Consider the following 27391-nt stretch of genomic DNA (forward strand, 5'->3'; position numbering starts at 1 on the left):
CCTGCACAGGGTGGTACTCGAACTTAGTCTTGAAGTAAAGATGCAGACGGGGCAGAGAATCGTTGGCATGGGAGACAGCTAATACAAAGGGACAAGATTTTGAGCTCTTCAAAGGGCGAGATTATGTTATTCTTTATCTTTCTACCACCATCTCCTAACTCAGTGCCAGACACACAGTAGGCATCAGATAACTAAAAAACATTAAATAAATGTTTGTTGGCCTGTTTGCTGTTTGTTGAATTTCTCCTGGAGGCGAAATAAAGTCTTGAAGTGCACTGTATTAGCTATTTTCCTTAAGAGGTAAGATGGATAAAAGGAAATAGACATATTTTCTTTGGCTCCATTGGGATAAACTAGGAAAAATAGTTAAAAGCAACAGGGCAAAATTTCAGGTCAATATAATGAAGACATTTCTCATAATTAGAATGACTGGAATGGGTTGCCTAGCCCTAGGGAGATCTATATATCCTTCCCCTTCTACCCCCCCCCCCAAATCATTGGAGGTATTATTCCAGTGGAGGCTAGAAGGCATGATGGATGTTTTACAGAAAGTCATAGATTTAGAGCTGGAAGAGGTACATGAAGAAATCAAGAACCAGAGAAGCAAGACAGCAAAAATCCCAGTTAGCTATTCTAATTCCAAATCCATTGCTTTTTTCACTAGGGCACGGAATTTTTCACTTGGCTTTTGCCTTCAGAAAGGGGTTGGACAAGGTGATCTCTGAGGTCCCCTCCTTATGTTATGTCATGATTCTTACATTTTAAGTGGGAAGACCTAATATTTACTACGTGCAAAACATTGTGCTGAGCGCTTCAGGGTTATAAAGATGAATAACTTATGAGAATTTATGATTTAGCAATCTCTTGTGATTTGTTAACACATTTCAGTTTTCTAAGACTTTCTTGTTATTATTATTGGTTCAGACCTGTGATTTCATCCAATTTCTATCCATGTAGATTGGCAACTCATTTCTGATTCAGAGAGTTGCTGCAGGCACTAAGAAGTTAAGTGACTTGCTCAGGGTCATACAGCTAATATGTGTCAGACAGAACTTAAAACTAGAGCCTTCTAGCTCTGAGGCTGGCCCTCTGTCCACTATGCCAAGTTGCCTTTTCTTCATAGGCATAAGAATACTTTAAAGAATTATTATATATTGTGAATTAATAACCCATCAAAAGTGAACAGGGTTATGGCCACATCTGTCACATGCAAACATTTCTATCTCCCTGGGCTATTTATTTCTCAGTGACATCAGGAATCCAAGGGAGCACAAACTACTCTGAGGCCCAACAGCTGGAATGTGTAAACCGTGTCTTTGGTTTTCTCACTTTCTTTTTCCACAAACAATGAGAAATAAAGCCTTAACACTTGGGCCTGCAGGAATGCAACCACCTTGTCATCAGTCTTGGAAGACTCAGTAAGGACTCTAGGACTTGTAGCACTTCACAACAAGATTGGACTAGATTTTTTGTTCTAGTTTCATTTCTTTATGGAGCTAGAATTAGAGGAAGAGGGAGGAATACCTCCAAGAAAACAAAGTGAAAACCCATCTATTGGAGAACAGCTGAACAAAATGTGTTATGTGAATGGAACAATATTGTTGGACTGTAAAAAATGATTAGTATGAGGAGCTCAGAGAAATATTAGAACTATAGGCAGCATAGTGCATTGGGCAGAGTGATATAGTAGAATCCAGGAAGATCTGAGTCTGAATCTTACCTCAGATACCTACTATCTGTGTGGTTAGGTAAGTCACTTAACCAATGTGGGCCTCAGTTTCCCTATCTGTAAGATGTAGAGTTACACTCAGTGACCTCTAATTTCTTTTCCAGATCTGGATCTATGGTCATATTATTTACAATAATAATGTAAATGAAAAGAACACTAAAAAAAAAGATGATGCTGTAATTATCATAATCTGGTTTGGCTGAGGGGAAGAAATGAGGAAATGCATTCCTTTTTTTTTTGTTTGGTCAGGAGATGTTGGGAACCATGTATACAGAATTCAAATACATGTGACCACTTTAGGGGGTACATTAGACCACTTGAGGTTGTTCATTATTTGTACTATTCTGAACCTTGCTGTATGTATTTATTTCCCCTGATGTGTTGCTTGGTGGGAAAGGTAGTGGGGATGCAAGGGAGAAAACAAGGTCAGTGTACTGTTGTCTGAGTACCTTGGCTGAACATTGTACGTTTTCCCTGTGATAGGATTGAAGGGTGGGGGATTTTCCTGTGCAGCTGAATCTGTGACAATAAGGCCACTCAGAGAAAATTCCAGCTGCATTCATGATGGAATACCTGTCTTGAGACTGTCTTGTCACCCTGTGAGTATTTTAAAAGCACAGCTATAAGAAGGTACTGCCATCTTTTGTTGTTCATTTGTTTCAGTCATATCTGACTCTTCTTGATCCCATTTGGGGTTTTCTTGGCAAAGACACTAGAGTTGCTTGCCATTTCTTTCTCCAGCTCATTTTACAGATGAGGACACTGAGACAGAGTTATATGATTTGCCCAGGGTCACGCAGCTAAGTCTGAGGTGACATTTGAACTTAAGTTTTCCTCAATTCAGGCCTGGTGCTCTTTCCACTGTGCCACCTAGCTGTCCCATTGTCATTTATCAAAATATTTTATAACAGGGTAGTCATAGCTCTACGAGCAAATAGTATCCATTTGAGTCACCATTGAAATAAACCTATTTTGTTGTCATTGTTCAGTTGTTTTCAATCATGTCCAAATCTTCTTTACCCCATTTGGGGTTTTCTTGGCAGAGATACTGGAGCAGTTTGCCATTTCCTTCTCTAGCTTATTTTATAGATAAGGAAACTGAGGCAACCAGGGTTAAGTGGCTTGCTCAGAGTCACAAAGCTATTAAGTGTCTGAGGCTGGATTTGAACTCAGGAAGAGGAATCTTTCTGACTCCAGGCCCTGGCACTCTATCCACTGTTCCACCTAGCTGCACCAATAAACCTTCAGTCAGCTGAAGAATTTAGACCAAATGACAGCTTCTAGCTCTTGACAATGTCTGTTAACCTGTTTCTGCTATACCAGAAGAAGCTGGAGTGGAGGTGGGAAGAAGGAAAATTTCTTGAAATTACAATTCTTGAGAGAAATTCCTTGGTTTGACACAGCTGCATTTTGTTTTTCTACTGGAAAACAGAATGCATGAAAAAAGGTAGGGGAGGGGAGAGGAATAAATAGCATCACTATGCTGGTCAGTGTCTGATTTGCTTTTTGTCTTTGCTTCGGATCCTGTAAGCAGGGAGGTTGAATGACCGTAAGTAGTCCCAGGCTCAGATACAACAGTGGTTGCATTTTTAGGGGGAAAATTGTCCTCTTATAGTAAAACAATGGCTATTACTTTCTTAGAGGGGTTAGAGTAGGACTGAGCTTTGGCTTATAGACAATGACATTTGATCTTTTGAAAGGAGTCAGAGAATCCAATTAGAAATATAAAGAAAGAGAAAAATGCGACATAGTAGCTTCCTCTTAAAGGATCAGAAACTACATTTTAATAATAATAGTAATAATAATGATAATAATAGCTAGCTTTCATATAATACCTACTATGTGCTACTTTACAAATATTTCATTTGATCCTCACAACAACCCTGGGAGGTAGGCATTATTTTTATTCCCATTATACAGTTGAAGAAGCTGAGGAGGACAGAATTTAAGTGATTTGCCCAAGGTTACATAGGTAGTAAGATTTGAATTCACATTTTCCTGACTCCAGGCCTAGAGCTCTATCCACTGCACCTTTTAACTGCCTTCTCATATACTGAGTTCCACTCGACAAAAAGCAAACCAAAACCTAAAAACCCGCCCTAGAAGGTAAAGCTGTGGGTTTGAATTCAATTCAATTTAGCAAGCATTTATTAAGTACCTACTATGTGCCAGGAATTGTGCTAGCCCTTGGGAAGATAAAAACAAAACCATTCCTCCCTTGCCAGGAGATTGCAATCTAGCATTGTCATCCTAACTAGATCCTGAGAAGTTAAAATGAAGAGAAGGTAAAGAAATTTAAAACGGTAATTGTTTTTCTACCAGAGGTATGGTCTTCCCTGAGACAAGGGGCAGAGGACCTTCTGGCCCCAGAGCTGGGCTGGAGACTCCTGGGGGTGCAGGTTGAAAGAAGGATGTTAGAGTGTATTTGGCAGAGAAGTTTAAAGAAAGAGAATTCAGGAGATGCTGATTGAAATGGGAGCGCCACTGGGACATTGAGTAAGGAACTGAAGATCAAAACTAAGAAGGTTACTCACAGAATTCCTGTGGGCAAAGTCTACTGCAGGGGTGGGGAACCTGGGGCTTGCAGGCCATGTGCGTCCTTCTAGGTCATTAAGTGTGGCCTTTTGACTGAGTCCAAGTTTTATAGAATATATTCTTTTATTAAGGTTATTTGTTCTATGAAATTTGGATTCAGTCAAAGGGCTGTGCTTGAGGACCTAGAAGGCCACAAGTGGTCTGGAGGTCCCATGTTTCCCACCCTTAGCCCTACGTCCATTAATTTATAGCTGAGATAGCTGAAGGCCAGAGAAGCTGAGTAGCTTGTTCAAGGTCACACAGGTAGTAAGCTTCGGAGACAGAATTTGAACTCATTTCCTCCACCGCCAGAGCCAGTGAGTACCCTTTCTGCTATGTCATTTTATTTCTACACCTTCCCTTTTAGGGAACACCTTCACTTTTCTTGAGAACTCAATTTAGATTTCTGGTAAAAATTAGCACGGATAAACAAGGACAGTAATGGAAAGAATCCAGGCTAAGGCAGGTGCCCGCTGGCTGGAAAAAATATTATTGGATATTTTACTTTTTTTTTTTGTCCATGTTGTTGGTTAATGACCAACTATGTATTTGTAGTTTTAGAAACTGATCACGACATCCCTAAGATTCTGTAGCTAATGTTCATGGATTGCTATAGTTGGAAAGAATTTTTCACTTTGTGGACCACCTTCTGGTGGTGAGCCTCTGCAGACTTAGGTAGGCTAGTTCTCAGATGATAGCCCATCACCAGAACTGCACTAGGAGCTTTCTGTTTTGTGGGATCTGAAGAATTCTAGTCTGCTAGGTGGTACAGTGGATAAGGTGCCAGCCCTGGAGTCAGGAACTTCCTGAGTTCAAATCCAGCCTCAGACACTTACTAGTTGTGTGACCCCGGACAAGTCACTTAACTCTGTTTGCCTCAGTTTCCTCATCTACAAGTGAACTAGAGAAGGAAGTGGCAAACCACTCCAGTATCTCTGCCAAGAAAACCCTAAATGGGGTTACCAAAAAATGAGATATGACTAAAAATTACTGAGCAACAACAACTGACTTAACCATTGCTTGGCATAGTACCTAGTAGGTGTTTAATAAATGTTTATTGATTGCTTGATTAACCTTCAAGAATCTATAGTTAGGGGAAAGAGTTAGTTGGCAGTGGATGACTGCTGTGAAGGGTTAAATTTAGGCTTGATGCAAGGAAAAGCTTTCTAGAGCCTAGAACTATCCCAAATGAAATGAACTCTGGCAGGTTGTAAGAATCCAACCTCTTTGGAGCTATTCGAGCAGAAGGTGGATGATCATTCATCAGGGATGTTGTAGAAAGGCTAGGATGCTTGGTCAGGTATGAGTTGGAATAGATTGTCTTTGAGGTTCCTTTTAATGCCGAATTTGCTCATCTTATAGATTACTAGTTGTGTTACTCTGGCCAGTTCACAACCCCCATACCCTTGTAAAATGAGGATAGTAAGGTTTGCATTATCTACCTTTCAGTAGGTCATTATGGGGAAATTTTTTTGTAAACCTTAAAACATTATGTAACTGTGAATTAGTTTTACAATGTATATATATATACATATATATATATATATATGTTTATGAATATATATAATAATTAGCAGTTAAACAGCAATGACTACAAAAGGACACACAAGCTTCTGTCCTGCCCTGAGTCAGGCAATACATATCTAGTTCTAGTTCATCTGATCCTCCAATTTTCAGAGCTATTCTGGATTACCATTTCCTAGAGCTCTCCTTCGATTTCCAACTCCAACCTTCATGCTGGACTCCTCTGCTCTTCTAATTAGCTTCCAGGCTCTTTATCATCAATGCTTGGGACTGTGGCTTGTTGTTGGGTTGAGATTTTGATTTCTTTTAGTTACCAAGTTTTTTTTTTTTAATTAGGAAACCAAGTTTCCTTTGGTTACCAAGACCCATCCAGAGTCCTTCAGCTCTCCAGACCAGAGATGACTAGGGACTCAGTGGCACATGTTGGCATAGAGGTGGTCAGAATAGCTTCAAATCTGGGAATGAGCTAATGGGGGAGTGATAAGGATGGAGGGATGATGGGGAGAAAATAGGTGATTTCAATTCAATAATTTCTACTTTTGTGTTGGATGTCAGTCTCTATGCTTTCTAAGGGCTTGATTTGCTTTATATTCAAGGACCTCCTTGTTTTGGTTGCTTCCTTTCCCTGAGTTGCCCCACCATGAGTGCTGATAACATAGTGAAACTTTCACAGATTTTTAGGCTGGATTGTTGCTGTAACTGTGCCTGGATGGGGAGGGGGGGGACGGGCTCCTCTGAGTTGGTTCCAGAGGCCCACTGAAGTACGTCCAACTTACAATGGCCTGGGGCTTACCATTTTTATTCCTGGATGATCTGGGCTTTCAGCTCCCAGGACTGACTTTAAGCCCTATGTTTTCTGTTGCCTCCCACCACAATCAAGATGCCTGTTGCTAATCCTACTGCCTCTAGGCTGCCATCTGGGGGAATGTACACTCTGGCAGGCCAACCATAGATCAGATAAGGCTCTCTTTTCCTCAGTTTGCCCTTTCAACCCCTTTTCAGTATGCTCAGAGAGCACTATGTTTGGGCACCTGGATGCAACATGAAGATTCTAGAATCTCAGTATGGGCAGGCACTTTGGAGATTGTCTAGGTCCACTCTCATTCCTGAGGCAGGATCAGAAGGGAGGGTGTGTGGCATAAGGGAAAGGGCTCTGATTCTGCGGTCAGAAGACCTGGGCTTGAATCTTGGCTTTGACATTTACCCGGGTGACTCTAAGCAAGTCATTTTACTGAGGAAGCTGGGCCCCAGCTTAACATATGTGTGAATTATAGTGGTATCATATGAATTTAGAAATATTATGGGCCAAATCATATCCCTTTCTGCATACCTATTGCTTTGATTTGTCATATTTCTTTCTCTTTTTTCCACCTTCAGTTTTTAGTGCTTATGGCCCAAGTTATGCTAGGTGGAACAGTGATAGGGACCTGGGCCTGGCTGAGGAATACTTGTTCAGATACGGCCTCAGAAACTTACTAGCTATGTGACTCTGGGTAAGCCACTTAATTGTTGTCTCCTTAGGTTTCCTCAGCTGTAAAATGGGAATCGTACCAGTACCTACACGCCCCACCCCCAAGGTTGTCGAGAAGTTCAAGTGAGGTATTTGTAAAGTGCTTAGCATAGTTCTTTGCACATAGTAGGTACTTAATAAAAGCTTGTTTCCTTCCTCCAATGCAACTTCATGTTTGTGCTGTGCATTCTTTGAGTTTACTTATCTGTGTATATGTTGTTCACCCCCAACCCCCACCCAAGTAGAATATAAGTTCCTTGAGGGAAAAGTCTGTTTAATTTTTATTTTCTATATATCTATATATACTAACTATACTATATATTACTATATATACTATACTATGTATATCTATATATACTAGCATATCACTTTGTTTATAGCAAGAGTTCAATGAATGTTTGCTAAATTCAGTCAACAGTTGATAAACAAACATGTATTAAGTGCCTACTGTGTTCCAGCCACTGTGCCAAGCTCTGGAGATGAAGGGGGTGCAAAGAAAGACAAAGGACAGTTCCCTGCTCTCAAGGAGCTCATTGTCTAATAGAGAAGATAACAAGAAAAGAAATTATTAGAAAAAAATATGTACGGGATAAATTGGAGATAATCAACAGAGGGAAAGTTGTAACATTAAGAGAGATTAGGAAAGATTTCTTGTAGGTAGGATTTTAACTGAGACTTTAAGGAAGTAAGGAAAGTCAGGAGGTATAGATAAGGAGGAAGAGCACACTAGGCATGGGGTTCAGTCAATGAAAATACCCAAAGTAGGTAGATGGAGTATTTTATATGAGGGATAGCAAGGAGACCAGTGTTATTGGATTGTAGAGTAAGTAGAATGGTACTCCTATGTTAAAATCAGAACTGGGGTTGTGGTTAAATAAATAGCTATGTTGCTTGATGACTAAACAGGTTAGGATTGGGCATAGCCAAATAAGAAGGTATCACCATGTCACCAACCTAACAAGAAAACCAAAGGATCTGAGGAATGTGAATTTAGGATTTAGAGCTGGAAGGGACATTACAGATCATCTATTGCAACCCCCTTATCTTGGACAAAGTTCAATGGTCTTTTTGACACCACGATGCTAACTAAACCATCCTGCAACATTTCAACTCACATAGTTAGTCAATCTTGGACATTCTAGAAAGAATCAATTTCATTGGATTATAGGATTTAGAGCTTAAAAGGTCTGTAGGGATTTATTTATTTATTTATTACCAACCTTTATTTTATAGATAAAATCTGGATCATTGAAAGGAATATCTAAATTGATGAATAAAATCCATTTGAGTGTTTTGAATATCCTTTATGCAACTAGTAGAGCATAGGTAATCATAGTATGTGATTATGCAGATTGATAGATTTGAGTGGATCTTTGATTTCATGAGCGTGGGGAGCTCCTTATGAAAAATTTCCTCTTTTGATGTAGGTCAGCACTTTTCTGTGTCTTAATCATGGAGAGTTGTGTGGAGCACTGAGAAATTAAGTGATTTGCTCATGGTCACAGAGCTGGTAAGTATCAGAGGCCAGATTTGAACCCAGGTCTTTCATCCGAGGACAGTGCCTTGCCCACTATTCAAAGCTGCCTCACATTTATCTATCAAGTCCAACATAAGGAGCCTTTATTGGCTCTGGGAACCCTTGCTTCAACTCTCACTCATACCGATGATTTGAGTACCCAAAATAAGACTACATCTCCTCTTAGGAAGTAGTATCCTTGAAATATCAGGGGTATCTCTTGCTTGAACCCCTAATCCAGTGTGTACTCTCCAATTTTAACTGCTAGTGATCAGCGCCCCAATTTCATTTAAGAAATTAGAATCAATTAGCTTTCATAAAGGAATATTTATCTTACAGCTGGCATTTACATAGTGATTTGATGTTTGCAAATCACTTTATATGTTATTTCATTTATTTGGTCCTCAAAACAATCATGTGGTATAAGTGTATATCCTCATTTTTACAGATGAGATGACCGAGACTCAAAGAGGTTAAGAGTGAGTTGACAAGGGTTACACAGCTAGTAAGTGGCTGAGGCAAGATTTGAACTCACATCTTCTCGACACCCATTTCAGCATTCTATCCATTATACCACTTAGCTGCCTTTTTATTGTAAAGATGTGGCAAGAACAGGAGTTACAAAGCATTATACCCCCATGCCTGGAGGCATATTCTCCTATACCACCTTGGTCCTAGGGGAGAGTGGGTTCAAACTTAAAGTAGTTTCTACAGAGCATTCACTTCACCAAGTTCACTTCCAAATTTGGCTAGCCAATGGATGAATCACAGCAGCTCCTTTTTGGGTGACTTCCAGCTATTCTGCATCAAACAGGTTGCTCAGGACTTTGCTATTTACCACATGACTTCTGGAGAATTCTGGCTTAGACTCTGCCTCCTAGACTTCTGTTATCTTGCACATATATGAATGATATGAAAACCACAATGTTTTTTGCATTGCAGGCAGCTCTTCAAGACCATATATTTCTAGGAGTTGTAATCAGTGAAGAAAGTTTGCAACCCCACAAATGTATTTCCACACACATATAGGAAGATATTTTCAGTAAGATAGCTTGCACTTATTTTGATTGACATTGAAATTGTAGAATTAATATTGCTTGAACTTTCCAGGCTTGATAACACCTAGCAATAGCATTTATATTTGCAGAGGGTTAGTTTAATATCAGTTGGTCTATATAAAATTTGTAGATTGAAGTTTTCTCCCTTAATTTTCATTTGGATTGGCAATTTCCATTCATCCCTTCTAATATGACTGCTCAAATTGGTATTTGTTTAGCACTGATATAATTCTATGTATTTAGAGACTTCTTAATGATCTCTAAGTTAGCTTGTGCTCGAGACAGAGGAATCCTGGATCTGGAGTAGGAAATGCAGTTAAATGGACTGTGTTCTCAAAGGGCTTAAACCTCAGAATATATCAGAGGCTTCTGGTAGAGGAATTACTGGGCTGGATAAGAGGGTAAAAGCTTTTTATGAGATGCTTGGCTCTATCTTTTCTCAGACCTTCCAACATTTTTATCTTTTTCTTCCTGTTCACCCTTTGGTTACTCAATGTATTTAACCACTTATTTTGAACAATTACCAATTATCTAACATGACAATACCATGCCACATTTAGGAGAATTTATTCTCTGTTTCCTCCTGGTTCATAGTCCCTGCTACCCCCCTACAAGAAGCAACTATTAATATTTCCACTATATCAGACAATTGTTCATCACTCCCCAATCTGTATGAGGTGGGGCTTTTGCCTTTAGGTTGTTTTGATGTTTCCAAAATTTAAGGCAAGTGAATCCTGTCTTCATGTGTCCCTTCCCACCTTCCTCTTTCTATTCCATCTTGCTTTTTCTCAGGGTCATATCTCTCTCAGCTATTCCTTCCTAGACTCACCCTCTCCTGACTCTAGGTGCTAAATGCTCTTATGGAAAGGAGAAAAGGAATATTTGTTTAGAAACTCAGAATCCTAGGGGCTTGAGTTCTGGGCTCCATGGGCTCCACACTTAAAAAGAATATTGATAATTTGGAGACTGTCCTGAGGAGAGTAACCAGGAGGGGAAAGGCTTTTAGTCCATGACATGCAAGGATGTATTGAAGGAATGCTGAATATTTATCCTGGAGAAGAGAAGACTTGGAGGGTCCATGATAACTATCTTCAAGAATTTGAAGGGTTGTGTGTAGACTTGTTTTGTTTGGCCCCAGAGGGAAGAGAGTAGAAAAGAGGCCAATATGGGTTTGATATGAGGAAAAAATCTTCCTTAGTGTTTGAACTGTCTAAAAGTGGAAAGGGCTGCCGCAAGAGGATATGGGCTCCCCCACCTTGTTGGTCTTCAAGCAGAGGCTGGGTGACTTCATTTGTATATGTTCCTTTCATAGACGAGTTAGACAAGATGGCAATGGAGATCTCTTCCAGCTGTCAGATTCTGTGATTCTGTGATCTAGTCCAAGCTATGCCTGAACCAGAATCCCCTCTATAATAACAGCAAAGAAATGGTCATCTATCTGGCCTCTGCTTGGGGACCTCCACTGAGGAGCACCGCCTCCTGAGGCAGCCCGTTCCACTCTGGGAGAGCTCTAATGGTTGCAGAGTTTTTCCCAACATCAAACTTTACACCTTCCACTCATTGATCTTTGTTCTACCCTCTGAGGCTAAGCTGTACTGTCCCACTGAAGTCTTCTTCAGATTCCAGATCCCCAGTTTCTCCAACCGATTCTCATATGGTCTGCTTAGAGGCAGTTAAGTGGTACACTGGATAGATCATGGGACACAGAGTCAGGAAGACCTAAGTTCAAATCCTGTCCCAGACATTTAGTAGCTGTATGACTCTGAGCAAGTCACTTAACCTCTGTTTGCTTCAGTTTCCTCAACTATATAATGATAATAACAGCACCTTACCTTCCAGGGTTATTGTGAAGATCAAGTGAATTAACAGGTGTAAAGCACTTTAAAAATCTTAAAGTCCTATATAAATGTTAGCTCTTATATGGTACAAATTTGAGACTCTTCTCTATTATCTGATCAGCTTATTCATGTTAAAGTATGAGAGATTCAATTATCACTATCCTTTTCAGGAATGTTTGCATTTTAAATAAAGCCTGGTTAGAGAGGGCAAGGATTTACCTAAAGATATTAATCTCAAATGGTAGAATTTCAGGCACTGTTAATGCCTAGGCAAGGGACAGGCTTTTAGTCAAAGGATTTTTCTGGCCTTTAGCTCCCAGAGTAGACCATTGACTGATGAACTGGTCGGTCAGCCCTGAGTATGGGTCTGTACACAGGAGAGGGGGTGAAAAGAGGTGATTTGGATCCTAAGTGCAAGCTAATAAAGTGATCATTTTGAGACATGACAAATTACAGATACCAAAATTCTCATCCCCAAGGGCCTCAGGAAACTGACATCACTGTCCCAAAGCTATAAATGTAAAATCTTTTATTGCAGAGAAGAAGCAAGGCCTTGTGACTCAATAACTTGCCAGGAGAATGGATGGAGGAAGTGAGAAAGTTTAACTTAGGGATAAATCTAGTTATCCTCACCATTCCCATGGGGCATTCCACATCCAAGGAAGGGGAAGAAAGATGGCATGCCTTGCTTGTCCAGGGAAAAGCCTTGCTGCAGATCCTTACAGTAGTTCTGCTGCTCTTATCTGTTTGTAGTGATTCTGTTAGTTAAGGCCATTGTTTCCCAGGGTGGGAGTTGTGAAGAGCAGCAACAGCAGAGGGGGTGATGATGGTGGTGGTAGTAGGAGTAGGGTCCAGAAGACCTGGGTTTGAATCTTGTCAAGGGCATTTAATACTAGCTATGCAGCTAAGAGACCCTGGTCAAGTCACATCATCTCTCTGGGATTCTGTTTCCTAATCTATAAAATAAGGTGGTTGTACTTTATGACCTCAGGTCCCCTTTAGTTCTAAATTTTTGATCTTCCGATCACCCTCTGATCATCACAAGTCAGGAACAGGACTTGAACCCAGGTCTTCCTGACTCTAAAATTGGCTCTCTACCCACTATGGTGTGTTGCCTGTCAATGACTATGATGAAGAAGAATGATTAGAACTGTGACAATAAGGAAAATAGTAACAATAGCTTCTTAAATTTACATGGCACTTTGCTTTCACACCCAATTATCTAATTCAAGCCTAATTCAAGATAAATCTTGAGTGGTTAGGGGAGAGTTTATTAACCGTGCTTTAAAAAAGAGGAACCTCTGGGCAGACAAAATTGTGATTTGCTCAAAGTTGCACAATTAGTAAATGATGGTCATATCTCAATCGTTCAAGCCAGAAAAAGATGAGAAGGGAGAATATTCTTGGCATGGGCTAATCCAAAGGCACAGGGATGAGAGATGGAGAGTCAGGTGTGAGGAATAGTAAGAAAGCTAGTTTCACCTAGACCATCAACTTCAGGAAAGGGAGGTTATTGCAGTAGAACAGATGAAAGGTGATGAGGGTAGTGACTGGGTATAAAATGGGAAAGTGTCAGATATGAGAAAGCAAAGGTAAAAATGATGACCTCTGGCAACTGATTGGATATGTAGGGTGAGGGAGAGTCAGGAATTGAGGATAATGCCAAAGTTGTGAATCTGGAAGACTGGAAAGATGGTGGTGCCCTTGACAGAAATATGGAAGTTCAGAAGAAAGATAGGTTTGGAGGTAGAAGACAATGAGTTCTGATTTGAATATGTTGAGTTTGAGATGTGTATGGGCCATCCAGTTCAAAATGTCCAACAGGAAGTTGATGATGTGTGACTAGAGCTCAGGAAAAAGCTGGATTTATAGATCTGGGAGTCATCAGAGCAAGCAGAGCTGCTCCTATCTCATCTTCAGAGGAGCCCCTTCTATTGAGAGGGCCATCCACCTGAAGGCCTGCTCTTGCACTAAAGACAATCCGTCTAGAGCAGCAATTTTCAAAGGGTGGTCTAAGAACCCCTACATGTCCAGGGAATCTCCAAAATCAAAACTATCTTCATAATATTATCAAGACATTATTTGTCTATTAAAATACTCCTCCCTTTTCCAATTACATTTCAGGGTGAGGCCAGATTTTCTTTATATAGTTAAACCAAAACAACCCATCCCAACAAACTGAATAAAGAAGCAGATAAGAGAATCCAGCTGTCTTCTATTGAACTAGACATTAAAGAGATTTTGAAAAAAAAAAGTCAAATAATGCCACTCTTCTAACTGTTTTTTGAAAACATAGTTGTTTTTCATAAATTTATCATTTCAAATAATTAATAAATCTCTAGAAATATACCCATTTTAATTTTTAATGTAGTAAACATTGGTATTTATAAAAAAACATAAACAAAAGCTCTTAAGAGTGTAAAGGGGTTCTGAGACCAAAAGGCTAGAAAACTAACTAGGAATCTAGAGGGAAATGTCTCATCCTCTGTACCCTTTCTTTATCTCACTTCTGGCCTCCCAAAGGGATTTCATTACTACTCTCAGTACCCTGGATCCACTAATGGACCTCAATTTCAGCGATACCTAGCTTGTATTTCCGAAAATTCATTCAAATTATAGGCTGTGGCTTGATTTAAAAATTAGAGGGATGGTCTTTGGGAAAGATTGCCCTTATTTTCCAAAGGGGCAATTGTGTTCTGTGGGAGGGGGTGGACCTAAATATATCTTGGTTTAAATAGAACAATTGAGTGGTCAGCATTTTTTTAAGTAAAAGAGAAGTTGTGAAAGAGATAAGTGAGTCTAGTGTGTCATTCCCTCTGGACGACTTTCCTAAATCATTAGCCATAGGTTTGCAGGTTGGTTCCACGGCAGATACCACCTTGGGGTGTGGCTAACGTTTGTATCCCCATAGCTTCACATAATGTGATGAACACAAGAGGTGTTTGATAAATGTATGTTGAATGAGCAGACAAAGGAATGGTGTGAAGACGTGGTTATTCTCATGAAAGAAAGATATATTGTGGTATGGTGGATAGATCGCTTGGAGTCCAGAAGACTTGTATCAAAGTCATACCTCTGACATATACTGTCTGTGTGAGCCTGGGTCAGTCACTTAATTTCTCATGCTCCAGACACCTCTGGAAGACACCAAGTTACAGACCAGGTATTGATCTGTTTCGATAGAGAGACTTTTCTCACTAGCAGTTCCCTATAAAATTGAAACCACAGGTCTAGACCAAAAACTTGTGGAGAAATAAAATAAATATTTCCTCCATATGTACAAAAGGGTCTAGGTCATGGCCGGGGTGGGAGTGGTTCAAGCTATAGTGGTAAGGAGATGACCCATGAAATGAAAGCAGAAAAGAAGAGCTAGAGAGATTGTATGGAGATAAGAAGATGGTGAACATATTATTTTAATCATGGAGAAAAGCTGGAATAGAAGCCTTTATTATGAGCCACAACAAAATACAAGAATTAAAGGAAGGAGTAGCTGACAAGTGAGTCTAGTGTAGCATTCCCTCTGGGCTATTTTCCTAAATCATTCATCAGTCATAGGTTCGTGGGTGAGTTCCATGGCAGGTACCTACTCACAGGTTCAAGGTACTCTGTGGGACCATACTATAATTTATTATAATTTAAACAATGATTTACAAGCCCCTACCAGTGAGCTTACCTTTCATTGTCAGCCAATAGACACAATTAGTTCAAAGCAAAGGCATTTACTAATATGGCATAATAAAAACAATTCTACAAAACATAAATCTCCCCATAAATTCTCCCCGTAAATCTGGGGCAAACTCTCCCATAAATATACAAACTTGGGGTGATACATTAGGGAATATATGTGACCAGGAAAACTCTGGTACTGCAAGGCCCTTTTTTCATGGTGGTCTCATGATGCTGCCTTTGAGAGTAGCCTCTCTGCTGCAGGGGTCACTCATGTGGACTCACCAGGCTTGTTCATCAATGCAGCTTGACTCCTGATTGCCAGAGCTCTTTCCTTCTTTAATGACTCTCTGTTGCTCTGGATCACACTCCAGAGGGTTAATTCTATCATCTCTTACTCTAGAGCTGGCAAATTAGCTTTTAAAAAAATTTAAAGGCCCCCAAGAGGCATGGCTATACTGTGCCAACCAATGGCAAACTACCCTTCTAATTCCCCCACGGAAGCTTCTTCACATCTCATAAAGGGATAACAGGGCATAGATGAGTCTTTACACTTTATTTCACACATTAACATCTCATTATTTCTGTCCTTTCTGTAATTTTATCAACTAGGGCTGGTGGACTGGGAGGGAGGGGCAGAGAGTAACTTCTCTCTCCCAATGTAAATGAAAAAGTTGAATGCTTTTTGAAACATAAGCCACTAATGCCTTCTGCAAGAGAGTTGAGTGGGTATGTTCAAATCCAAATAACCTGAACTGGCCTGATTCTTTATCATGTAGTGAAGTTATGTGTGCATCAAACTACCCCGTTTCCTGGTCTGCTTTCTGTGTGCATAGCAGTAGGAAAAAGGGTGCTGCTGGAGGCAAAGAGGAAGTGGGAGGTACTGGGGCCCAGCAGTGCAGCCTTAGAAGCAGAAAGTTCCACCCTTTTGTGTGTCCTTGAGTGTGGATGGAGAGCCAAATCTCTCCAGGATAATTCAGCTGTCCAGAGGCAGAGGGCAGTAAGGAACCTATCTCCTGCATCATCCCTACACTCTCTTTGTCTTAGTTTCTTTTCTCAACCCATAGGTTAGGGCTGCTCTCTGTATTTTGTCCAGCACAGCATTTTTGGTGTTCAAGAGATGTCTACTATCAATAGAGATGCTTTTCATTCATCTTGGTTTACAAGGGTGTTTTGACGTCTTTGGAGTCCTTTGCTAAAAGGCCATGTATACATATGGAAAGAGAGATTACTCATTCTTCTCTTTCATTTACTCTCTTAAGAGTAGAGTTCTGCTCTTCAGATAATGGATTCTTACTGATTATTATTTTGCTTCTTCCAAAATGAATGAGAAAACATGCCCACATCTTTTCTCATACTGCCTATCTATGATAGAAGATTGCAGGTTAAAAGGGAGAAAGGAATTTTGTCTGGTCTACTCATTTTGAAGATGAGAAATCTGGGGCCTGGAAAATGTAAGTGACTTGCTCCAAGGCCTGTAGGCACTAATTGGGCCCTAGATTATCTAGCTCCAAATTCAGCCTACTTTTTTGCTGTTCTGATGGCATCCTTGAGGTCCAGCAATAGTTCATTTTTGTCTTCATATCTTCATCACCTGACACATAGCTGTCACTTACTACATGCTTGTTGACTGAGTATGCTGGATGGGACCACTTTTCAGAGTTAAGACATGTTTCTGTATGCAGAAACCAAAATGAATAATTGAAGCAGATGCCTGAATAATTCAGATTTTCCTCCCAATTCTCCCCTCCCACCTGAAATGGGCATATAATGTAAACATATCTCTACTCATCCCTTGGATTTCTTTCATAAAAATAAATGCCTTAACTCTTCTCTTTATTTTGTATGAATAGACATAGCATAGGAGCCAAGGTCTGTCAGTGTTTTCCTTTATAAGGAGTTTATTACAGGCAGTTTTGAAATTGCATAAGATGTGAAGGAGCCTTCTCGCATTAGGTCTTGGGAATACTGAATGAGGCTGCCCTGTCAGCTCCGCCTCTCTCCCTGAGTGATGAGAAACCAGTGGAAAATGATACTTCAGGGTTCTGTGTTATCTCAATCAAGATTCACAATATTCCCAGAAGCAGCTGAATAATCTTAGAAAGATGAGTCCCCATTGTATCAGCATCTCCATGTCCTGCAATCTGAAAAATAACAGAGCCAATACTATGATAATATTTGCTGGGAGTCACTAATTACAGGTACTGTAAAGCTGAAGGGGGCGGGGAGGAAAGCTGTCTCAGAATGATGAGTTAACTGTATTTTGTGTTTTCAGTATTATTTCATTTTCTAGATTCTTTGAATCTTCTTCAGCCACTCAAGTATATGTAATATGGCTGAGTATAAGCATGAATCCTGAAGTTTCTCATTCTGGAAAAGGCCTTGTATCTCTTCTAAGTAGTCTGAGTTGCTGTGTTCTGTTTCTGATAATACACACAAATTATATGGCTATCACTTACTGGTTAACTCAAATAACCTTTCTTTTTTTCTAGGGTTGTGTTGAGATGATTGGAAAATAACAAATCACCCAACAATCCAAAATAGCATAGCCTAGGAGATTTGGCATTTTAGTTTTCTTACAAACTGGGTGAGATTGCTTCCTGATTGATCCAATCAACCATCCAAATCAATAGGGTTGGATAACCTTCATCAAACTGACTTGACAAATTGCCATGATGCCAGGTCACCAGACAGAATTTTTTCATGTGTAGCAGGCCAGTTGGTCAAATTAGTAGTGCCATGAAAGTGATTTCTTCGGACTCATTAGGCCTTAAGCATCATCATATGGTTTTTGGTTAGTTAGCTGCTGTTAGAGGATGTTCATGTTGAGTCTGGTTGTATTGGAACCACTCAATCCACTTTTTTTCTCAGAAGCTTGGGATTATTATTGAGGCATATCCACCCTACAGCAAATCAAAGTTTACTGAGTTTAGCCAACCTTGTCCTTGGTCATATAGATACTTCTGTATTTCAAAAGATCTATGATTTTTAAAAATCAATATGAGCATTCCTGTAGTCTTTATAAAGATTGGAGTCCTTATCCCAGCTCCTATTTGTACTGTTAAGTTGGGTCCCCAGAGAGCAAAGCTGGTTTCCCCTTCAGGATTTCAGGTTCCTCCCTGAAGGGTGGGTGTGTTTTTTCATGTTATTAGCTTGAATTCCCCATTCAGATGTGTTTCTTCAATATCTATTGCCCTTTTTCTCTTCAGTATCATCTAATCAACACCAGCTAATATGTCCTCATTATTTTTTATATCATTGATTAGTACTCTGATATTTAACTAATTAACATCAATTAGCCTTAACAAAAGGATTTTTATTGAGAAGGTAAGGGAGGACAGAAGTTCAAACACATCCCTCTGAACCTGGTGTCACACTCTTCCCTATACCACTTTGGCTCCTGGGGAGAGTATCATGTTAAGGCATGTGCTGCAAAATTTTCACTCCACCAAGTTTATTTCCAAATGTGGCACAGCCCAATACTTGAACACCTCTCTTGTTTGAAGGACACCATGTATTTCAGTCATTTTTATTCAGTGCTGGACTGGATCTCACAGATCATGTCTTGGGGCTGTTACATTTGAAAATTAAGAAAAACTGAGAGACAATGACCCGAGCATGATAACTTCATTAGTTAAGTTAGTAATAACTGATAAATCGGGACAACGGCCTCTCTCAGTGACCATAGACCCTGAGGTGGGACTAACTAGCCTTCATATAGTTTTGGGAAATATAGGAGAAGAATAGGACTAGGTAGGTGGAGAAGACAATGCAATTGGCCACAGGGCTGTGGTTGTGAAGACAACATTGCACCCAGGTGAAGCTAGTAACCACTCTCTCTGTCATAGAAGAATGCTTGATTGATTTTTGGGGTCTATCTATATCCTGAGGATATTGATAGTGGACCAGGGATAGCAGACTCCCTGGCTCCTAGGAGGGAGACAGGACCCTCCTCAATTGTACAAGGATAGGAAAGCACAGACAATATATCTTTTAGAGCTAACTTCAGGACCTAAAGATAACACCAGATACATTGGTATTTTCCCAGGAGCTGAAAGTATGGCAGATAACAGTTTCTCCCATTAATTATAACTTTAAACTAACTTAGAGGGAAGTCAAACTCTCATGACTAAGAAATGTTCATTGTATGGGTTCACCTGCAAGGTTAGAGATAATGGACCAGGGATACAGTTCTGCACAAGCCTTGACTTGTATGGACTCTTATCACTTGGACCTCTGGTCCTTTGAGCTTTTGAAACTTACAAGGTCATTCTGTCCCTAATACTCCATCACTGCAGGACAGGTAAAAACACATAACAGGTCCAGATGTGACATAGGAGCTGTGTAGGTAAGAGATTTCTCCACCTAGAGGCTTAAAGCATTTTGCTTTCTTAATTTGAACACAACTAGGAAACAGGACAAGTCTTGGTGGTATTTTGTATGTACGCTCAATTCTGACTTGGCAGCCAGCGTCTCTTTGACACACAATAGACAGACAAGAACTAGTCATAGAATACTCTGAAGTGGAGCTCAGGTCTTCCACTACTCTTACTTTGAAGAAGGTTCACCAAATGGGTCTTTATTGGCTGGTTCCTCTGTTACATTCCCATCATGCATGCAAATATGCTCTACTTTAGTTGATAGTTTCACAAGCTGTGCTTTACATTTTACTAGTTAAAACTAGTCATCATATGGTATCGAACTTTCTGGGGAGCAGTCTTTCCTGCACTGGGTCAGGCTGGTTTTGGAGTTTTTGTCCTGTGAAAGTGACACCAGATTTTTGAAGGTAAGGTTACTTTCAAGTATAATATAAGCTCTGGAAGGATTTCCCAACCCTGAAAGGCTTTGAACATGGTTTAGCATCAGAATAACAAGATATTTTGATATACTGAGGATTCTTATTATTTTGTACATGTTTTTATATTTATTTGAACATATTTAGCATACATTTTATTTTTCTTATTTAGTATCTATTTTGAATGTACCAAATATACATATCCTGTCTCTCCCAGATGAATATAAGTTCCTTGTGGGCAGGAACTATTATTTTTTTTGTCTACATATATATATAATATACATATGCAGCTGGACAATTGTCTTATCTCTCCAGATTTCTCTCATTTTATAGGTCATTTTAAAGCTCTGTTGTTCTCCCAGTATGAATTTACAATTTCCTTTGAAGTCTCTTCATTTGCTGCTCAGCTGATGGCCATGACCACAGGTTCCATCTAAGGCTGTGAGTAGCTGCTCATCTCCACTAGGAGTCCATCCACTGGGGGAGGTGAGAAGAGCCCTGTACTTGGAATCAGAAAACATGGGTTTGAATTCTGGCTCAAAAGTCCCCCCAACAAACCCTTATTGAGTACCCTTCAACAAATCACTTAACAATAATAGCTGGTATTTATTCATATGGGCAGTTAGGTGGTGAAGTGGATTAGAGCACTGGGCCAGGAGTCAGAAAGACCAGAAAGGCCAGAGTTCAAATTTGACCTCAGACACTTACTAGTTATGTGACCCTGGGCAAATCACTTAACCCCTACCTGCATAAAACTGGAGAAAGAAGTGGAAAGCCACTTCAACATCCTTACCAAGAAAACCCCGTGGACAATTGGTCCTTGGGGTCACAAAGTCAGAAATGACTGAACAAGAACAATTTATTTATATTACATTTCTCACTCTCCTTCACCCCCACCTATTCAATGAGTTGTCAAGTCTTGATAATTTTACCTTTTCAATACCTTTCACATCCACCACCTTCTGTCTTCTCACATAGCTACCATCCTATTTCAGGCCCTCAGCACTCCTCTGGACAATGGCCATTGTTGCCCAATTGTTCCCTCTGCCTGACTTTATCCCTCTTGCTAATCTATTCTCCATGAAGTTGCTACAGTGATTTTCCTAAAACATTGATCTGACTGTGCCATGGGATCGTAGATCTAGAGTTGGAAGGTATCTTAAGGGTATTAGAGTCCAATCTTCACATTTTACAGATGAGGAAACTGAGCCTAAAGAGATAAAGTTACTTGCTGAAGGTCACACTTTTGCAATAAGGGGCAGACCTAGGATTTGATCTCAGGTCCTCTAAGTTTCTCATTCTTTCTACTCTACTGTATGGTCTCCAGTGGTTCTAGAATTGTATACAAACTTATTTATTTGGCATGCAAAGCCTTTCACAATGGGCCTTCATGCTAGCACATGACAGTCCATCTCCTGTCTCCTTGCCTTTGACAGGCTGTCCTCTGTGCCTGGAGTACACACACCCTCCTCACCTTGGCCTAGAAGAATCCCTGCTTTCCTTCCAAGCTCAGCTGAAGTGCCACCTATGAGGTCCTTCTTGATATTCCTCCCCAACTGCTAGAGCTTCCCCAACGACTGTATTTATTTTATATTATATTGTGTCTAACCTAGTAAAATGTAAGTTCACTGAGGGCAGGGACTGCTTCATTTTTGTCTGTATATCTCCAATGCCTAACACATAGTAAGTGCTTAATAAGTGTTTGTTGAGTGATAATGTTATTTGATCCTCACAACAAACTGTGGTGTTAAATACTCTTGTTATCTCCATTTTATTGAAAAGGAAACTGAGTCTCAGAAAAGTTAAGTGACTTTCCTAGGGTCTCACATCTAAAGAGGGTCTAAGGTGGGATTTGAATGCAGGACTTCTTGATTCTTAAGTCCATTACTTTATCTGCCATGCCAGGCTGATTCTTTCCTTACTTTTTTGGTCCTCAGCTGTGAAATGAAGAAATTGAACTGTGTGAATGCTTAGATACCTTCGAGTTTTAGCACCTGAAAGTGTTCTCCCCCTCAACTTTTTGTAGGGAATTTTGTTTTGGATCCGTGATGCTCTATCATGCTTTATATTTTTTGTAGCATCAGTGATTCATAGCTCCCAAACTTCCCACTAGAATGTAAGCTCCTTGAGGGCAGGCTCTGTATCTTATATTATCTGTATAACCCCTTGTGCATAACAAGTACTTTTTTGTACAGATAATAATAAATATTGTTGAATATGTATGATAGATCTTGGGCCTAATTCATTATTTAAAAAAACCTTTTGTCCTTAGAATTAAATCAGTGGCTATATGTGCTACCAGGAGACCAAAGCTTTTTAACTTAAAATCTGAATGAGTTCTCCAACTAACTTAAGTGGATCAAAATGACCTTTATACAACCCAGGGATTTTTTTTCTGCTCTAGCATAAAGAAATGATGACGAAACTTACACACAGTTTTACTTTCCTATTCACTTGTTCTGTTTTCCCTGATTCTTTCCTACTGCCGCCATAGCAACTTATTTAGAAAGTTGTATTGCTGATACCTTCTACCCCTGGGCAGGGATTGGAGTACGATTAGGCACAGATAATTTCTGGGGAAGGATAATTGGTGTGAGTTAAACCCTTGTTTGTCTTGGTGTAACCCATAGCAGCTCTGAGGATCTGTTTCTTATCCTCCATTCTCCAGACTATTCTTAGATTTCAGAGTAGGACGATTTCTCCCCATTAAGGTTCTAGGGGTGCCCCTGAGAAGTTGGAGACAACTTTCTAATGTCATCAGCCCCTACCAGTATGCTTCCCCAAAAGATTATCAGTGAATTATCAGTTTAGTCAGATAACCTTAAAGTAGCTTTTATGAGAAAATGGGAAGTTCAGCACCCTTCAGACCCTTCAAAGCTTGTGAGGTCTTCCTCTGGCCCAAAGGGTGGTAGCAGATATCCATGGTGAAGCTGAAACCAAGACCTCTTTTCTTTTCCCCAAGGTAGTTTTTAAGGATGGCCAAGGCATCCTCAGGAGTTTGCTGGAACGTTGTTCTCCTGCTTTTTGTTTTGAGCTACTTGCTAGACCTCCCTGAGTCCAGCCAATTTTATGCTTTTATGTAGGACCCAGAGGATGTGAGAAAATCTTTCAGCCAATTAGAACAGGTTTCCTGTCTGGCTTTTATCCACTGGCTTTCAAAGATTTTCCCTACTTATTCCTGAGTCTACATTTGGGATTGAAATAATTTCAGAAAATTACATTTTTTTCATCACACAGTCTTAAGAAAGCGCTTTGTAAGATCTGTAAAATGCCACGTAAATGGGAAAATTTGAAATCATATGAGATCTAAAATGGTGTACATTTGTGGGTCATCATAATGCTTGAGTTTCTATTTTTTTTCCCATTTGTGTTGTTGTAGTCATTGTGTTGATTGTTTTCCTGGTTCTGTTTACTTCACTTGTATTGGTTCGTACAAGAATTTCCAGGCTTTTATATTTGTTCATATTCATTGTTTCTTATAGTACAGTAATAATCTTCTGTTATGTTCCTATACCATCTTTTGTCTAGCTATTCCCTCAATCTATGGGCACCCGGTTTATTTCCAGCTCTTTGTTATTACAAGTAGTACTGCTACAGATAGTTTGGTAGACAAAGGATCTTTCTTATAACCTTTGACCTCTTTGGGGTTTATGACCAGTCATGAAATCTCTGGGTCAAAAGCATGGATGTTGTAGTCACCTTTTTAGAATTTTCCCAATTTTTTTTTTTTACTAGAAGGAATGGATTTATTCATATCTCCACTTGCAGGGTACTGGTATGCCTGTCTAGGAAAGACTCTTTATAAGAGGGAAAGTGATATAATTGAGTTACATTCTTTAAATATTTAAACAGTATATATTATGTGTAATATACACTGTATGTCTCTGGAGAAGATACAAAGATAAATAAAACAATATCTCTCTCAAGTAGTTTATAATCTAGGAGACCCATACATAGATCCTCACACTATAAATTATAATGTAATAAATGCATGAGGACAATAAAATGTTGAGAGAGCAGATAATGATAGCTAACATTTATATAGGACTTTAGGTCTTGAAAGGGGCAGCTAAGTGGTACAGTGGATAGAGTGCCTGGCCTGGAGTCAGGAAGACCTGAGTTCAAATCCAGCCTCAGACACCAGCTGTGTGACCCCAGGCAAATCACTTAACTCTGTTTGCTTCAGTTTCCTCATCTGCAATATGAGCTGGAGAAGGCAATGGCAAACCACTCTAGTATCTTTGCCAAGAAAATCCCAAATGGGGTCATGAAGAGTCGGAAATAACTGAAATGACTCAACAACAAGAAGTCAGGTCTTGAAAACCTTCTCACATACTATCTGTTTGATGGAGAGATTACTTTTGCACCAGGGAAGGTTCTGTGCAGAAAGTGGCATTTGAAACTTTATCTGGTTGCTCTTTTTTTTAATGTTGTTTTTACAACTTGTCTTTGCTTCTCTTTTCAAATTTTCCCTAGGACATTCATTTATGCCTTCCTTACCAGAGGAAGGCCCTTCCCACTAGCAACATTTATTTGTGCCCTTATCTTCTGTACCCTGAATGGCTTCCTTCAAGGATACTATTTAATTTACTGTGCTGAGTACCCTGATGAATGGTTCACTGATGTCCGATTTACTTCAGGTAATTACCAACTTTACTCCAGTTCCATTTTGTAATTCATTGTTTGTCACTTGCTTCTTTCTGCTCATGAAAGAATGCACCAGTAATCCACTGTCTTCTGGGTGGCCTTGCTTTTTAATTCTTTGAAGATTATAGTGATCCATGACTTGCAGCTGTACAACTCCAGAATTGGGCTGTTAAAAACATGGGCCTTTGTTCTGGGAGAAACTGGAGGTCGGAAAAAGAATTTTGCCATTTCCCAAAATCAATCCAGTTGCTCTCCTTCTCTTTCTGTTCAATTATGGGCCCAAGCTATCGCTCCTTTGTGGTGTCTGTCCCAAATATCTATCTATCTATCTATCTATCTATCTATCTATCTATCCATCTAGGTACATAGTAGCCTCGGATGGGGAAGTGCCTATCTATAGATACAGATAGATATTAATATCTTTCTATATAATAGATATCTACATTTATATTATATACATAGATAACTATCTCTTTATTATGAATATATTATGTAGAAATAGGTACAAAGATAGTTACCTATATCTGTTATAGATATCAATATCTCTAGAGATACACTTATCTATATTATAGATCTAGATCTATATCAATAACTATATTATAAATATAAATCTCTATAGAGATACTGTTATTTCTTGAGATATTGATATCTATAACATCTCTACATATTTTATTTGACTAACCTCGTAAATATAGATATATAAGGTTACAGCTATATAGATAGCTCTAGATATATTATGTCTATATAACATATGTGATGCACATACATGTATACACATAAATATGTATGTATACATACATATACATACATACATACATATATAAATGTATATGTGTATATTTGTGATTATGTGTGTGTGTGTGTGAGCGTGCATGTAAATAAAACAAGTACTCTGGCCTTATTCTTTGTGAGTCATGGTTGCCTAGTGTCTTTTGAACACACCACTAGCTCCCTTTAAGCAGCCAATCAGAAAGGCCTTTCTTCATCACTTAATAAGCAGATTGAAAACAGTTACAAAATACCTATATGTCTTACAAAGTCTTGCCAATATACTTCTTTACATGTCATCATGTATATCTAGAAGTAGGTTCTCCAGACTCTTTTCTTTTCCTTGCACCCTTCTTTCCTTCCTTCCTTTCTTCTTCCCTCCCTCCTTCCTTCCTCTTCCCCTATCTTCCTTCTTTCCTTCCTCTTTCTTTCTATCTATCTATACATCCATATGTATACATAAACTAAGCAGTAAGGAACACCTATTGCTTGAATTATGATTTGCAGTTCGATAGACAACCTATAGAACTCATCTATCAGTATATACATATATGCATACAAACTAGGGCATGCATATCCACATATATGTTTGTATGTATGTATGTGTGTGTGTGTCAAACTAGGGCATGCATATCCACATATATGTTTGTATGTATGTATGTGTGTGTGTGTATATATACATATATATATATATATATATATATATATATATATACTAATGGATGCATTCTATAGGTTTGCCCATTGAACTTCATATCATAGTGTTGGCAATAAATGGTATTCTTCATCTGCTTGGTTTCAGATGAGAAAAAAGAAGATGGGCTGGTCATGAGGCAAGAGTGAGGCATAACCTATGTATAGCCTATATGCTCCATTAGTATTCTCATAATATCAAAAGAAGGTGAGAAAGGAGTGATCCCCCCATCCCCATGGCAAAACTATAGGTAGACATAGATACCTGTCACACTATATGGGCAGGTATGAATGAACTGTCATTTGTATTGCTTGATGGAATACACACATTGATGAGATCACAGGTCTTTCTAATTATATGAGTATAAAATTAGAGACTTACCTGTAAGAACCAGCATGCCACCTGAACCTTTAAGGAATTTGCTCTTATTGGAAGTTGTATTAAAGTTTGGTTAAACTCAAGCATCAGTTCAGACTTATTGGACCAAGGATTTTAGGCATTATGGAGCTCATGACGACAGGCATGCCAGTGGCATACTTTAGTTTCTGCCAAAGTTTTTCAGGATGGGTGAGTGTGTTGAGAGGGAAGGCACAGACTGTTACTGTTTGGTAGACAGTAGAGGTTGGATAGAAGCATTGGTTGAGAAGTATTTGACTTTAGGCACAGAAATGGATCAGAAACAGAATCACAGCATTGTCATTTAGAGCCGGAAATGACTTTTGAGAGAATTTTGTGTAAGCCCTTCATTTCATAGATACAGATGACTGGCTTGAGGTCACAATGGTGACCTGATTCCTAGCTCAGTGCAGCTTAGGATCATATTTAGAGATGGAAGGATCTTCATCTAGTTCATCTAGTTCACCCTCATTCTTTTACAGATGAGGAAATAGAAGCCCAGAGTGGTCAAGCAACTTGCCCAAGGTCACACAGGTGGTATTTGAATCTAGGTCTTCTGACATTACTTGTGACTGTAAGGAAAATGGAAGGAAATGCAGATATTTCCTTGCCTTCCCAAATCTCTTTCCATCCTTCTATTTGCTTCCATACAATGGAGTTCCAGGGTTGTAGGAGT

General features: G+C 39.4%; 1 protein-coding gene across 1 annotated transcript in view; it reads left to right on the forward strand.

Moving 5' to 3' along the window:
* SRD5A2 (steroid 5 alpha-reductase 2) overlaps nt 1–27391 on the forward strand; it is a 54387-nt gene that overhangs the window by 12492 nt on the left and 14504 nt on the right. The window contains exon 2 of the mRNA XM_020972376.2: nt 24687–24850. Coding sequence (XP_020828035.1) covers nt 24687–24850 — 164 coding nt within the window. The remainder of the gene's footprint in view (nt 1–24686; nt 24851–27391) is intronic.

Source organism: Phascolarctos cinereus, unplaced genomic scaffold (assembly GCF_003287225.1).
Source record: "Phascolarctos cinereus isolate Bilbo 61053 unplaced genomic scaffold, phaCin_HiC Scaffold_2;HRSCAF=192, whole genome shotgun sequence".
Taxonomy (NCBI): Eukaryota; Metazoa; Chordata; class Mammalia; order Diprotodontia; family Phascolarctidae; genus Phascolarctos; species Phascolarctos cinereus.